The sequence below is a fragment of the Sphaeramia orbicularis genome, chromosome 16, assembly GCF_902148855.1.
Source record: "Sphaeramia orbicularis chromosome 16, fSphaOr1.1, whole genome shotgun sequence".
Classification (NCBI taxonomy): domain Eukaryota; kingdom Metazoa; phylum Chordata; class Actinopteri; order Kurtiformes; family Apogonidae; genus Sphaeramia; species Sphaeramia orbicularis.
In genome coordinates, this window is record NC_043972.1 from 55,691,750 (window position 1) to 55,705,885 (window position 14,136).

At 40.4% G+C, this 14,136-nt stretch overlaps 2 protein-coding genes and 1 pseudogene across 2 annotated transcripts in view; 2 read left to right on the forward strand and 1 right to left on the reverse strand.

The window, feature by feature from the left end:
- LOC115436241 (NLR family CARD domain-containing protein 3-like) overlaps positions 1 to 5,984 on the forward strand; it is a 1,147,354-nt gene extending 1,141,370 nt beyond the window's left edge. The window contains exons 13-16 of the mRNA XM_030159038.1: positions 3,376 to 3,549; positions 4,380 to 4,553; positions 5,184 to 5,354; positions 5,605 to 5,984. Of these exons, the coding sequence (XP_030014898.1) occupies positions 3,376 to 3,549; positions 4,380 to 4,553; positions 5,184 to 5,354; positions 5,605 to 5,704 (619 nt within the window). The 3' untranslated portion in view covers positions 5,705 to 5,984. The remainder of the gene's footprint in view (positions 1 to 3,375; positions 3,550 to 4,379; positions 4,554 to 5,183; positions 5,355 to 5,604) is intronic.
- The window catches only part of LOC115436275 (zinc finger protein 664-like), a 1,196,486-nt pseudogene that overhangs the window by 664,582 nt on the left and 517,768 nt on the right, over positions 1 to 14,136 (reverse strand).
- The window catches only part of LOC115436287 (zinc finger protein 431-like), a 676,852-nt gene that overhangs the window by 643,840 nt on the left and 18,876 nt on the right, over positions 1 to 14,136 (forward strand). The gene's annotated exons all lie outside the window — the stretch shown is intronic.

A 14,136-nucleotide genomic window follows, 5' to 3' on the forward strand; every position in this document is an offset into this window, starting at 1 on the left:
GATTGGAGCAATAGCGAGAGTTACAACTGACCCATGTTACAACTGTCCCCCGTCTCCCCTACACTATTACCACCCAGGCGTGCCTGCAGAATGAAACTGTGTGGTAGACAGGAAGTGCACGGACATGGGTCTGTGTGTGGGGGGGTGAACACTTCATAAGACAGGGGGTCCGTGATTTTTTTTTTGGGGGGGGGGGGGGGGGGGTGTTAGCTGTCCATCCTTGTCAGAGCGTGTGGTAGCGGTCCGTGATTTTCACTGGTGGGGGGGGGGGGTCGGGGTCGGAGTCGGAGCGGGGGGGGATTAGCAGTAGCTCCGTGGTAATGTGATTGTGTGTGTAGGGGTGATAGTGACATTGTCTGAGCAGGAGTGAAAGTGAAACTAACTTGCTTTACTGTTCATCCGACTCTCCGTGTCACTCACACACACACACACACACACACACACACAGGAGCAGCAAGCGACAGAATCTCCATGCAGCAAAAAAGTTAATACATCAGCCACATGGGCTACATATTGGCCGATGTTGATTAATTGGTGAAACGCTATAATCGGCCCAATTAATCGGCCGGCTGATTAATCGGTCGGACTCTAGTTTAAACATGTTTTCTGTCGTTTAGTGAACAGTCAACTGACGTGTTTCCTGTTTGGGGCAAAAATCTGTGTCCAAAGCTCTGCCTTTATCACAATAGACTCTCATTATAAAGGGAGCATGTGCAGTAGACCCCCTCCAATACAAGAGATAGGAGAACCCCGCCCACAGGAGTAAACGTCACATCTCGAAAAGAATCAAGACCTTCCTCAAAAATGGAATCAGTGCGTAGGTCCATAAGTACAACTACTGAGCCATGACTAAGAGGTTGGATAGATCAGTGGATAACACAACTGGTTTAGATGCAGGAGGTGTGAGGTTGATTCCTGCCATGAGTGATATCTTTGATTTGTTTTTGCCCTAAGGTTGATGTTCTGTTTTTTTTACTGTCATGTGATCTACCCGTACTACCTTCACCCCTGGTGTAAATGCATTTTCCATTTTATCAGTGGAAAAGAGACTCACCAGGGACATGTCTGACTTTAACAATAGAGTCATAGAAATATGTGCATGTTTGAAGGATAGACAGTGAAATTTACAGATAATGGAATTTCCCCTTGTGGGACGAATAAAGGGATATCTAATCTTATCTAAAAAAACACATGATGAAAAGTACAAAGTAAACGTACATGACACATACCATGTATTTTTATTTTAATTTAAATGAATATTCTAAAATAGTGGTGCATGTACTTTGGCGTATCCTAGTGGTGATATGTGGTTATAGTGCAGCTGAAAACTGACCTGGATACTGCACCACCAAAAAATAATTTCACCAGCCGCCACTGATCACACGTGTAATCACTATATCGACCTGTGTAATTATAAAATGGAAAAAGACCACAATTTAAAGATCAGGATTTAGGTGGATTTATGGTGATCCAAATGACACTTCCCCCTCCTTGCCTCCAGTGCCACCCACACTGGTATATGACTGTTTGGTGGTGGTCAGAGGGGCCGTAGGCGCAAATTGGCAGCCACGCTTCTGTCAGTCTGCCCCAGGGCAGCTGTGGCTACATATGTAGTTTACCACTGCCAGAGTGTGAATCTGAGCACGAATGAGTAATGGGTCAATACTGTAAAGCGCTTTGGGTGTCTAGAAAAGCGCTATATAAATCCAATTCATTATTATTATTATTATTATTGTTAAATGGAAAATTAGTGAATAGAAGTTCAACACAACTTCTGTTGTATGGAGATGATTCGGATTCAGTGATGCTGAGCAGATGGAGATACTGTGGAAAACATGAAAAATGAAAATCACAACATTAAAGTGTTTCTAATTGTAAGTTTTGGTATTTTCACACTAGTTTCAGTTTTTATGGTGGACTTGACATTATTAAATGACTCATCTGTGCATTTGTCTTGATAACCAAGCAAGAAGCATCTTCTTCTTGTTTTTGCTGCTTTTCCACAGGCCTTTTAAAGAGCAGATATTGTGCAGATGAAACGTCCATATCCAGACACATACAGCTGTGGAGGTTCACGTGTGATTCAGTCGACTATAATACCCTTCTAGTTGCAGGTCCAGGCACTTGGGCTGCAACTCATGACTAACTCTACACTTGACTAGTCATATTACAAACTGAAAAAAAAACCCAAAACAAAACAAAAAAACAAAAACAAATATCTCTTATTTCTATTCATTACAGTAAATACATTGGTTGGTTACTGTCGGCTGTAACCACGGCGACAAAAAGAAAGAAACATTAATGGGAAACTTAACTGTTGACTCTGTCTCTCTTTTACTGCTCATACGTCTCACACACACTGGTTTACTGGCTCCGCCCCCATACACTGGCACCTTTCTCATCCACTCACCTGTCCATCATAGTCCCGTACACACTCAGTGCTTTACAGACCGTCAGTAACAGCTGAACTTTCCAACAGTAATATTAACAGAACAGTTACTGCAGGGTCGATCCAATACATTTCATGTTTCATGTTTAGAATTGACTTGGTCAGAGCAGTAGTGTGTTGAGGAGTACACGTCTGCTTTTTCTGCAAAAAGTCATCCTTGGCTCCCATACTCGTCTTAAAGCTGCATAAAATTCATCAATCATTCATTCATTTAATCATGAAATTTTCAGACAAAATGACAACATTCCTCTTTAAACTGTCATGATCCTTCACACACACACATACAGTACCAGACTCACTACCAGCATGGGAGCTAACTATCTCCGAGGTTGGTCTAAATCTTATAAACGTGTTTCCTCTGTAAATGTTCATTCATAGTTGAAGTGGTCCCGTGGTCCACCAGGCTCCGATACAGATCTGACATGTGACAGTTTTCTTGGTTGTGTCACATATGAAATGTTCCCAAACTTTGGACCGTTTGTTTGTCGTAGCCTGGCTTCAGTGGGCGTCTACCGCTGCTCCTTCTGTTCCAGATCATTAGTGTGCATGTGCTGTCAGTGCATCAAAGATCTGGGAAAAGGCAGATGTCTCACTCTGAGCTACTTCAACTGGTTACGGTCAAACATGGTTTATCCTGGGATTGGATACACACGATGACATCACTAACGACCCATTAACTACTAAATTAGTCATCGACTGATTTTGCCGTCGACTATTAGTCGACTAGTCATTGCAGCCCTACCAGACATACGATGAGATGAATAAAGAGTAGACAAATAATCAAATACAGAGGCTAGTAGTGGAACCCAACCAACCACTCCTACTCTCAGCAGCATCGTGTTCCTCCCTGAGCTCAGATCTATGTGGACTGTGATGGTCCTTCAGTCCAGACCTGACCTGATCGTATCATCATCTGTGTCCTCCAGGTTGAGTATCTGTAACCTGTCGGAGAGAAGCTGTGAAGGTCTGTCCTCCGTTCTCAGATCCCAGTCCGGTAGTCTGACTCATCTGGAGCTCAACAACATGGACCTGAAGGATTCAGGACAGAAGATCCTGTCAGATGGACTAAGGAGTCCAGACTGTAAACTGGAGACTCTCAGGTCAGATAAAGTTAGAATCTGAATTCAATTATTTCTGATCTTTTGGTCCTGACTGAGTTTTATTAAATCATGTTGTACTTGTTTAAATGCAGGTGTATTAGATCTAGAGCTGCACAATCAAGTCAAACACAAGTGAAATCACTAAATCAACCTGTGTAATTATAAAATGGAAAAAAACCACAATTTAAAGGTCAGGATTTATGGTGATCCAAATGGAAAATTAGGGAACAGAAGTTCAACCCCACCTCTCTTCTACTGTGATCATTTGGATTTAGTGACACTGAGCAGATGGAGATACTGTGGAAAACATGAAAAAGGAAAATTGCAACATTAAGATGTTTCTACTTTTAAGATTTGGTATTTTTACCCTAGTTTCAGTTTTTCTGTTTGATTTGACATTGTTAAATGAGTCATCTGTGCATTTGATTTGATAAACAAGCAAACAGACTCAAATGCCAATTAAAAAAAAAATGTGTTTTTCACTAAATGGACTCAATGCATTGCCTCACTACTTCCTGAACTTCAGGTGGATTTTTCATTTCCTGTCTTTCGTTATTGGACACAATGATTAACCCAGGTGTGTCTGTTAATTCTTGTTGTGTCTACTGATTAATTAGGCACACCTGGATTAATCAGTGTGTCCAATAATCAAAGACAGGAAATAAAGGACCCACCTGAAGTTCAGGAAGTAGTGAGGCTGTGCATTGAGTCCATTGTGCAGCTTTATTTGGATCTGAGCTGTAGAACAAACTGAGATCTATGTGGACTGTGATGGTCCTTCAGTCCAGACCTGACCTGATTGTAATCCAAATATCATCTGTGTCCTCCAGGTTGAGTATCTGTAACCTGTCAGAGAGAAGCTGTGAAGGTCTGTCCTCAGTTCTCAGATCCCAGTATTCTAGTCTGACTCATGTGGACCTCAACAACATGGACCTGAAGGATTCAGGACTGAAGATCCTGTCAGATGGACTAAGGAGTCCAGACTGTAAACTGGAGACTCTCAGGTTTGGATTGTTCAACCAGTGTGAACGATGATGATTAAAACCATGATGTACCTGTAGTGGATCAGTCTGACCTGGTTTTCAGACCAGCTGTTCAGTGTCTGATGTGAAACACATGCATGTTCCTTTATTTCTATGAAACAAACACAGGAACTAAACTGGATGAAGATGTATTTGAAGCAAGTGAGTCTAAATCTACAGATATTTTCCAAAGGACAGTAAAGTGTCTACAGTCTGAGGGTTGGACTGGAGTGGAACTGGTTTGTCTGTTCAAACACTGGAACCCATGAACCATTGAACCTTTGATTTGGAGGTGGTGAAGGATGTTCATTTATGCACTTGATGTTTTTGGACCAATATCTGTACATTTGTGTCTTTATTTGGTCAAAGTCAATCTTCATCCAGTTAAATTTATCTGAGTAACAATAAAAGATCAGGTCTTTCCAGACTTTGGACAGGGACTGGACTAGTCTTAGTCTGTGTTCAGATCTTGTCCTGAACCGAGTCAGTCAAATAGAAACTGGTTTCAGTGAAATACCATTTGGAATGAAATCCATCCACAGAATAACTGTGTCCAACAGCTGACGCTGCTTCTTTTCCTCCTCAGATGATGTGTGATGTTTTGTGTTGCAGACTGTCAGGATGTCAGATCACAGAGGAAGGATGTTCTTCTCTGGTCTCAGCCCTAAAGTCCAATCCGTCCCATCTCAGACTGCTAGACCTGAGCTACAACCATCCAGGAGCCTCAGGACAGGAGCTGTCTGCTCTAGTGGAGGATCCACACTGGACACTGGACACTGTCAGGTATGGACTGAGCTGATGCACACACAGATAATGTGTGATAGAACAGGTGGAGCTGACAGGAACACTCTGTCACAGCTGATTCCACATCCTTTACTGAAGTTCCAGACCACGGTCACAGATACAGACGTTCAATAAGGGACTGACAGGAACCATTGACTGGATGTGAACAGAAAAGCTGGAGTGGATCAGAGTGATGGAATGTCCATGTTTAATGCTGATCTGACAACCCCCCCCCCCCACTTCCTTCCAGGTTGGAGCCCAGTGGAGTCCGATGGTTGAGACCAGGTCTGAGGAAGTGTAAGTGGATTTCCATTGGATTACAAATGAAACCCAACCTGAACATACAGTGAGAGCTGGTACCACATTAGAAAACACATCAACTGTCAGTGAAGACAGTGGGTGAGCTGACAGCTGATTGGTCAGGACACGGATCACATGACACAAATACCCTGAGGGACGAGTCCTCAGAACCTCAGACCATTGGCCAATCACACCTCCTCTGTCTTTATGGATCATTCTAGTGTCGTTCTTGTGCCGCTGTCTGATAAAGGTGGAAGACGAACAAACAATAAAGTCAAAAACACAGCTGAGTCGATCAGGAGGAAAGTTTGTCACAGTAACAAGTTCAACCCAAAACATCAAATCACTCCCATAAATATTTATTATCTATTAGATAAAGGCTGTAATATTATGGATTTAATGGACAATTAGGAAAAAGGGAAAGATTTTTAAAAAATTAAAATCTGTGTAAAGGTCATCACTAATACAGTTTGTTTTTGATCAGAAGGTTTTTGACAGTGAACTTGGAGACACAGACTGAACAGAACCATTGGAATGAAATGTCAGTAAATTCCAGTTCCTGTCTATCTGTCCTTGACTACTGCCTACATGACATTAGACAGAAAAACCACAACTACAGCTCACATCTCAGAGCTTCTCTGAAGTAAAACTCACACAGACCTGTTTCAGACCAGACCTTTATTTGTCTCCGTCATGAATTTCCCCAAAACCATCAGAACTCAAACCTGTGGAGGTTTAAAGTGCTGTGACGCTGCGACCCATCAGTGATCTGCATTGGAACACACATTATCTATGTGATCACATGATCAGCATTTATTTAGTCACATGTTTATGTGGAAGATTTTCATGATAACTTCATGACTTCTTTGTTTGGTCTTAGAATGAACTACTAGGACTTGTACAACTATCAGTACTTGAGTTTAATATAACACAAATGGAACCAAAATGAACAAAAAACTAAATGAAACTGAGTGAGAACAGCAAAGTTACAAAGGACATCCTTTAAATATTCAACAAGATTAACACTTTATTCATTTTCTTGAGTATTTTCTTCATTTTTCTTATTTTGTTCTTTTTTTTCATTTTTGCTAATTTGCTGATTCATTTTATATTTTGTTTTATTAGTTTTGTTAACTTTGTATTTAATTTAGTTTTTCATTCATTTTCATTCATTTTACTGATTGATGATTAATTTGACTGATTAGTGTGTTCAGTTTTTATTCTTTTGTTGAGTATTAGTGTTTGTAATGTGGTACCAGGTGAGGTTGTGTAACTGTGGTTTTATATTCACACTAATGCGATGTCTTTCCTTGTGACTGCACAGCTAGCAGCTAGCTTACAGCTATAAAACACACACATCACCAATCCAACATATGGTCATTTGTGTCACAGTAACAGTGTGTGAACCAGGGACACAATTACAAACAAGTCATTCTCTAGTCTTTCCCTAAAGTCAAATCAAGCTGATCACTGATCAATAACTGCAGCTGTTTTGTGTTTTCTTCTGTCCATCAGATTTCTGTGAACTCACCCTGGATCCAAACACAGCGAACGAAAAACTCAAACTGTCTGAAAACAACAAGAAGGTGGAACGAGTGGAGGAGGTTCAGTCATATCCTGATCATCAGGACAGATTTGAGTACTGTGAACAGCTGATGTGCTCAACTGGTCTGACTGGTCGCTGTTACTGGGCGGTCCAGTGGAGTGGACGGGTTTGGATATCAGTGACTTACAGAGGAATCAGAAGGAAAGGAGACAGTTATGACTGTGTGTTTGGAAGAAATGATCAGTCCTGGAGTCTGTTCTGTAATGGAGGTAGATACAGGGTCTGTCATAATAACAAATACACACCCCTCCCTCAGTCCTCCTCCTCCTCCTCCTCCTCCTCCTCCTCTGGTACAGTATCAGTGTATGTGGACTGTCCTGCTGGATCTGTGTCCTTCTACAGAGTCTCCTCTGACAAACTGATCCACATCTACACCTTCAGAACCACATTCACTGAACCACTGCTTGGAGGATTTGGACTGTGGGGACCAGGATCCACAGTGTGTTTGTGTGGTGTGTAGATGAATTGTATGGTTGTGCATATGTGTTGTATAGTTTATGTAGTTGTGTTGTGTAGAAGTATTGTATAATTGTGTAGTTTTGTTGTATAGTTGTGTAGATTTGTTCTTAAAAAGGGGGACCACCACCCCGGTCTGCCAATCCAGAGGTACTGTCCCCGTCTGCCACACCATGTTACAGAGATGTATCAACCAAGACTGTCCCTGCACATCCAGAGACTTAAGGTACTCAGGGCAAATCTCATCCATCCCCGGTGCCCTGCCACTGAGGAGCTTGCCAACCACCTCGGTGACTTCAGCTTGGGTGATGGGTGGGACTGAGGAGGTCCTCGAAGTATTCCTTCCACCGTCTGACAACATCCCCAGTCGAGGTCAGCAGCTCTCCACTTCCACTGTAAACATTGTTGGTGGGGAACTGCTTTCCCCTCCTGAGGTGCCGAACGGTTTTCCAGAATTTCCTTGAGGCCAACTGATAGTCCTCCTCCATGGCCTCCCCAAACTCCACCCAGACCTGAGTTTTTGCCTCCACAACTGCTCGTGCTGCAGCACGCTTGGCCTTCCGGTACCCATCAGCTGCCTCGGGAGTCCCACGAGCCAACAAGGCCAGATAAGACTCCTTCTTCAGCTTGACGGCATCCCTTACTTCCAGGGTCTACCACCTGGTTCGGGGATTGCCGCCACAACAGGCACCAGAGACCCTGCAGCTGCAGCTCCAAGCAGCCGCTTCAACAATGGAGGTGGAGAACATGGTCCACTTGAACTCAATGTCCCCAGTGTCCCTCGGGATCTGGGAGAAGCTCTCCCGGAGGTGGGAGTTGAAGACCGTGCTGACATTGGGCTCTGCCAGACGTTCTCAACAGACCCTCACAACATGTTTGGGCCTGCCGAGTCTGTCCGGCTTCCTCCTTCACCAGCTGATCCAACTCACCACCAGGTAGTGATCGGTTGACAGCTCTGCCCCTCTCTTCACCAGAGTGTCCAAAACATATGGTCGGAGGTCTGATGACACGACAGCAAAGTCGATCATCGACCTCCAGCCTAGGGTGTCCTGGTGCCAAGTGCACTTATGGACATCCCTGTGTTCAAACATGGAGTTTGTTATGGACAAACTGGCTAGCACGAAAGTCCATTAACAAAACACCACTTGGGTTCAGATCGGGGAGGCTGTTACTCCCCATCACCCCCCTCATTGTTGTCATTGCTCATGTGAGTGTTGAAGTCACCCAGGAGAACAATGGAGTCCCCAGTCGGAGCACCATCCAGCACCCCTCCCAGGGACTCCCAGAAGGCTGGGTACTCTGCACTGCTGTTCGGCCCGTAGGCTGAAACAACAGTAAGGCACCTGTCCCCGACCCGAAGGCACAGGGACGTGACCCTCTCGTTCATCGGGGTGAACTCCAACACATGGTGGCTGAGCTGAGGGGCTATAAGCAAGCCCACGCCAGCCCGCCGCCTCTCACTGCGGGCAACGCCAGAGAAATGGAGAGTCCAGCCCCTCTTGAGGGGTTGGGTTTCAGAGCCCAAGCTGTGTGTGGAGGAGAGCCCGACTATATCTAGATGGTATCTCTCAACCAACCTCACAAGCTCTGCCCCCCCCCCATCCCCAGCGAAGTGACATTCCATGTCCCAAGAGCCAGACTCTGTGTCCGGGGATCAAGTGGTTGAGCCCCCTGCTGTCGACTGCCACCCAGTCCACAATGCACCCAGCCCCTACGGCTCCCGCGGAGGGTGGTGGATCCACCAACACCAACAACGTAAATCAGACTTAATTCAATGACAATTATTTTCTGTATTTTTGATGTTTGTTTCATTAATTTTACTTAATTCTTTTTCTTCCGTCATTATGATGAATTATTTGTCCAGTGTTTTCATTTTTCTTCATTTATGTTCATTATTTTGTTGATTTTGCTGATCAATTTGAGTTTTCTTTATTCATTTTAAATTCACTTTGGCAATTATTTTGTTAATTTTTGTACGTTTTGATGATTCATTTATCATATTTTTTCTTCATTTAGCTGAATATTTTCTTCATTTCATTTTTTTTTTTTTTTTACATTTTCCCTTTTTTTCTCTTTTTTTCTTTTGCTTATTTTGTTTCATTTTCTTCATTTGTTACTTTGTTCTTTTTTCCCTGTTAGTGTTTTATTGTTTTGCTATTTTTCATTCTGATACATTATGACAATTATTTAGTTCATTTTTGTTGCTTATTTGAATAATTTTCGTTGATTGTTAGTATTTACTTAATTATGATGAATTATTTGTCCCGTGTTTTCATTTTTCTTCATTTATGTTGATTTTTTTGTTAATTTTTGTAAATTTTGGTGATTATTTCATTATATTTTTCTTCCTGTTCCTTATTTAGTTCCTGTTGATTGTTTTGTTCTATTTTTCAGTTGCAGTGGTCATTACTTAGAGGTTCTGATGCTAGAACACTGCTGCCCATAATGTTGGAATAAAGTATTTTTCCTCTTGTCATGAAATGATTGTGAATATGTGATTTCTTGTTAATACAGTGGAACTGGACTATCCAGAATCAATCCCCAGTTGAATGTGTGAGGTTGTCAGGTTCTGTCTCTATGTTCCAGTCCTGTGGTCTGGATGCACATCAATCTAACTATAGAAGTGGGCGGGACTTTCACTGGATGAGAACTCAACTCATCCAATCAAAGTCCAGATATGACTTCCATCAGTGATCAATAGGAACTAGACTGATATGTGAAACCATTTACATGTTAGAAACCATCAAAATATGGACCATTAGAAGGAAAGGAACATTTAGAATATTTGAAAAAATCTACATTTTTACAAACTGTGAACAAACTCCGTAAACGTTGTCCCAAAGAAGATCCAGATCAAATTTAAGTGAATTCAATCAATAGTTTCAGGGAAGATGTTTGAAGAAATCACTAACGGAGACGACGCCTTCACAATAACTCATCTATCAGCATTTTTACAAAGTGAGAGGATTATGGCTTTAGGCTGAAAATGACCATTACTTTAAAGGACCATATTTACAGAATAAAGACATAATGTTTGGAGAAAAGTCATAAAGAGGTAGAAATATCTGGGGAATAGGCTCCACGTCTGCATTCAGTTCATCTTTTTGGTTTAAAGTTGGACAGAATTTTGACTCTTTACTCATAAAATTATATTTTTTTCCTAATATTATAACTTTATCCTTTGTACATTTACATCCATAAACACCTGTTCATTGGTGGAATTACAGTATTTTAGTCGTAAAGGCTTGTGAGTGTTATTTCCATCTGTTTCTAGATACTTCAGCATCTTTCAGCAGTAAAATGTTTACATTCATTCATTCATGTCCAGAGTTTGTGTAACATGTTATTTTGTTGCTTAAATGAAGAATTATTATAAATCTGAGACTGATTTACATTACATTGATATTTACAGTGAAAAAAACATTTGGATTCATTACAAAATTCATTAAAGTTATTATTAAATGGAGTAAAAACCTCTTTTCCAGTTTTTTTCCGACTCTAATCCAAATTTTTTTTCTGACTCTAATACAAAGTTTTTTTCTGCTGATAAAATAAAACCAAACCCAACATTTCATATATTTCACACCCCGGCCTGTGTTCTCCACCTGATACTGATCAGTTCCAACATTACACTTGTCGTTATCAGTTTATTCACATCAGAAAGTGTCAGAACATACTAGTACATTTCATTTATGTTCATTTATTCCATCAACAATCCAAACTGAGTGTTTTTACAGCCACGTATGTTGAAAAAAAAAACATTAAATCCTCATCATCATTTGCTCCTTTTGGACTGAAAACAGACTCAGATATGTGACTTGTTTTGGGATGGTTTTTTTTTAGATTGTATATGCACCAGGCTGTGTTTTTGTCTGTGTAAAACCCATGGAGTTGGATCAGTGACAGTGGATAAAATGAACAAAAATGAATAAAAACCTACAAAATAATAATGTGGAAAAAATGAGCAAAACATTGACATAAAATAAAGTAAAATAATAAAATAAGCAACAAAATGAACAAAAACAGCTAAATTAATGAATAAAATCAACAAGAATCAATAATAAATCAACATGAACAAAATAAGACCCAGACTGAACAAAAGTGAAGAAAAACTAATAAACCCATAGAGTTGGATCAATGACAGTGGGTAGACACACTTGTTTTTATATTCAATTATTGATATACTTAAAAAAAACCCAAACATTTTTTTTTATCCTTTTTGTCTGTTTGTGATATAATAACCCTCAACTTTAATCTGAGCTTTAATGAACACCTACATGATCAATGAATTAAATATAGAAAATACAGGATTTATAGTGAAAACATGCAAAAGACAGAAGATAATATCAGAATAAATGCTGATAAATCACTGAAAAAAAGTTAAATATAGAGAAACTTTAATTTTGGAACTGACACTAAAATAGCACTGGGTCTTTATGGGTTAAAATCCAAAACATATCAACACTTGAACAACTTCTGCTAATCAAGTGAAGTTCCAATGAACCAAATGAAAGGGCAGATCATCCAAACCCTGAAAAACTGGAGTGAACTGATTTGGCTTCAACTGAACGTCAACTAATGTGTGTTGGAAGCACAGAGGCAGCATTAAAACAGGAAAAGAAGTCTGAAATCCAGAATATAGCAGAGGAGGCCACGGCCAATATTGGATTCATTCATGTTCATTTCATGGACAGTGAGAGTGAAAAGGAGGTTTGGGTCCAATTACTGAAAAAAAATGGACTAAAACACTGTCAAAATAGTACAAATACATGTTCACAGTGAAGTAAAGACGGAGAAAGAGCTGAGAATAACATCAAATACCATTAAAAATACAGATAAAATCCAATTTATCGCAATAGCCTCTGTAAAGTACAACGGGGTATTAGGTCCACATAAGAAAATAAAAATGCTATGAGAATAAAGTTGTACAATATCAAGATAAAACACGGAATTTTATGAGAATAAAGTGGAACACAAAAAGAGTCATAATTTTACAAGAATATTGTTGTAATTTAAAAACAGGTGGAAAAATAAAGTCGTACCCACTGGTCTCATAATGGAGAACTTGGAACATTTTGTGAGGTTCTACTTTCATTTGTGGTTTATGCACAAAGGCCAAATACTGAGCCTATTAGCCCCGCCCACCATCAACACATTAGCATTAGTCGTCCACTCCAGCAGAAGTGAAAGTTTGTTTCGCTTGTTGCGTTCACTGTAACCGGAAACTGTCGTCAACAAGGCTAAAGGCTAACAATTTATACATTCTGTTTATCGCACTATTGCAAATTTATTTTCAAAATATTACGACTTTAATCTCATAAAAGCACAGCGTTATTTTCGTTAAATTGTGTTTTTTTTTTTTTTTTGTTAATCTGACTTTATTTTCGTAAAATTATGGGCTTTATTTTGATATTTTGTGACGTCTTGTAATGAGTTGTTTTTATTTTCGTATGTGGCTTGTATACGCCGTCATAGTAAAGCTTTTAGACTGATTTAGAATTTGAAGTTTACTGTTGCATAAATACGTTGGGTTTTCTCATTATTTTCCTCTGATTTTGGATGATTCTTCCCCATCATGGGTCAGTCAGTTCGACCAGTTGTCTCCTTCCACTGTGTGTGTATATATTTAATGTCAGTGTGTTTGTTCGATGTGTCCTGGCCTCCTTTTCTACCTTCTGTCATTCAGACCCTGGCTTTGTCATGAAAACCAGATCCACATTTAGAGTCAGTGGTTTTGCTGGTTTCAGTGGGATTCAAGTGCATGTAGACCTCAGGCACTGACAAATGACCACAAACACACTCCATTATTGGACAAAGGTTGGATAGTGCAGGTGCATCCAGTTAAACCAGTCTGAACCATGGTGTCCAGCTGTCTCAAACTGGGAGTGGACGTTCTAAACCAGTAAAGTCAGTGTCTATGGGGTAAGGCTGATGTCAAATAAACTCTGGAATGGGTTCAGTAGAGTCACGTTGGTGAATTCGTATTCGTGGTGGAGAACGTGCAATCGTAAAGTTGCATTTTATGTTTGTAATTCCTGATGTCAAAACTTATTTATTTGTATTCTGATAAAAGACACACAATACATTTCATGTATGACTGAACTCATTCAAGAGTTTACACATATGTATTTGACTAATATGCACACATATCTGTCTTATGTCCATGAATATTTGGACAGCTTCCTTACCCCATAGAGTTCTGATCAGAATCAGTGCTGAAATAAAGACTGTAGAGAACATCTGTAATCAGTCAGACTCAGATTATTTCAGTACAAATGTCTAATGCATGGCAGTGAAGTTCCCTCCTCAGTCTGACTTCAATGCATTTACTGAAACAGAAGATGGAATTGTCAACCTGGACACTAGATGGCAGTGGTGTGTTGAAGTTGGCTGAAGCTGGCACCTCCACCAGGATCTGAA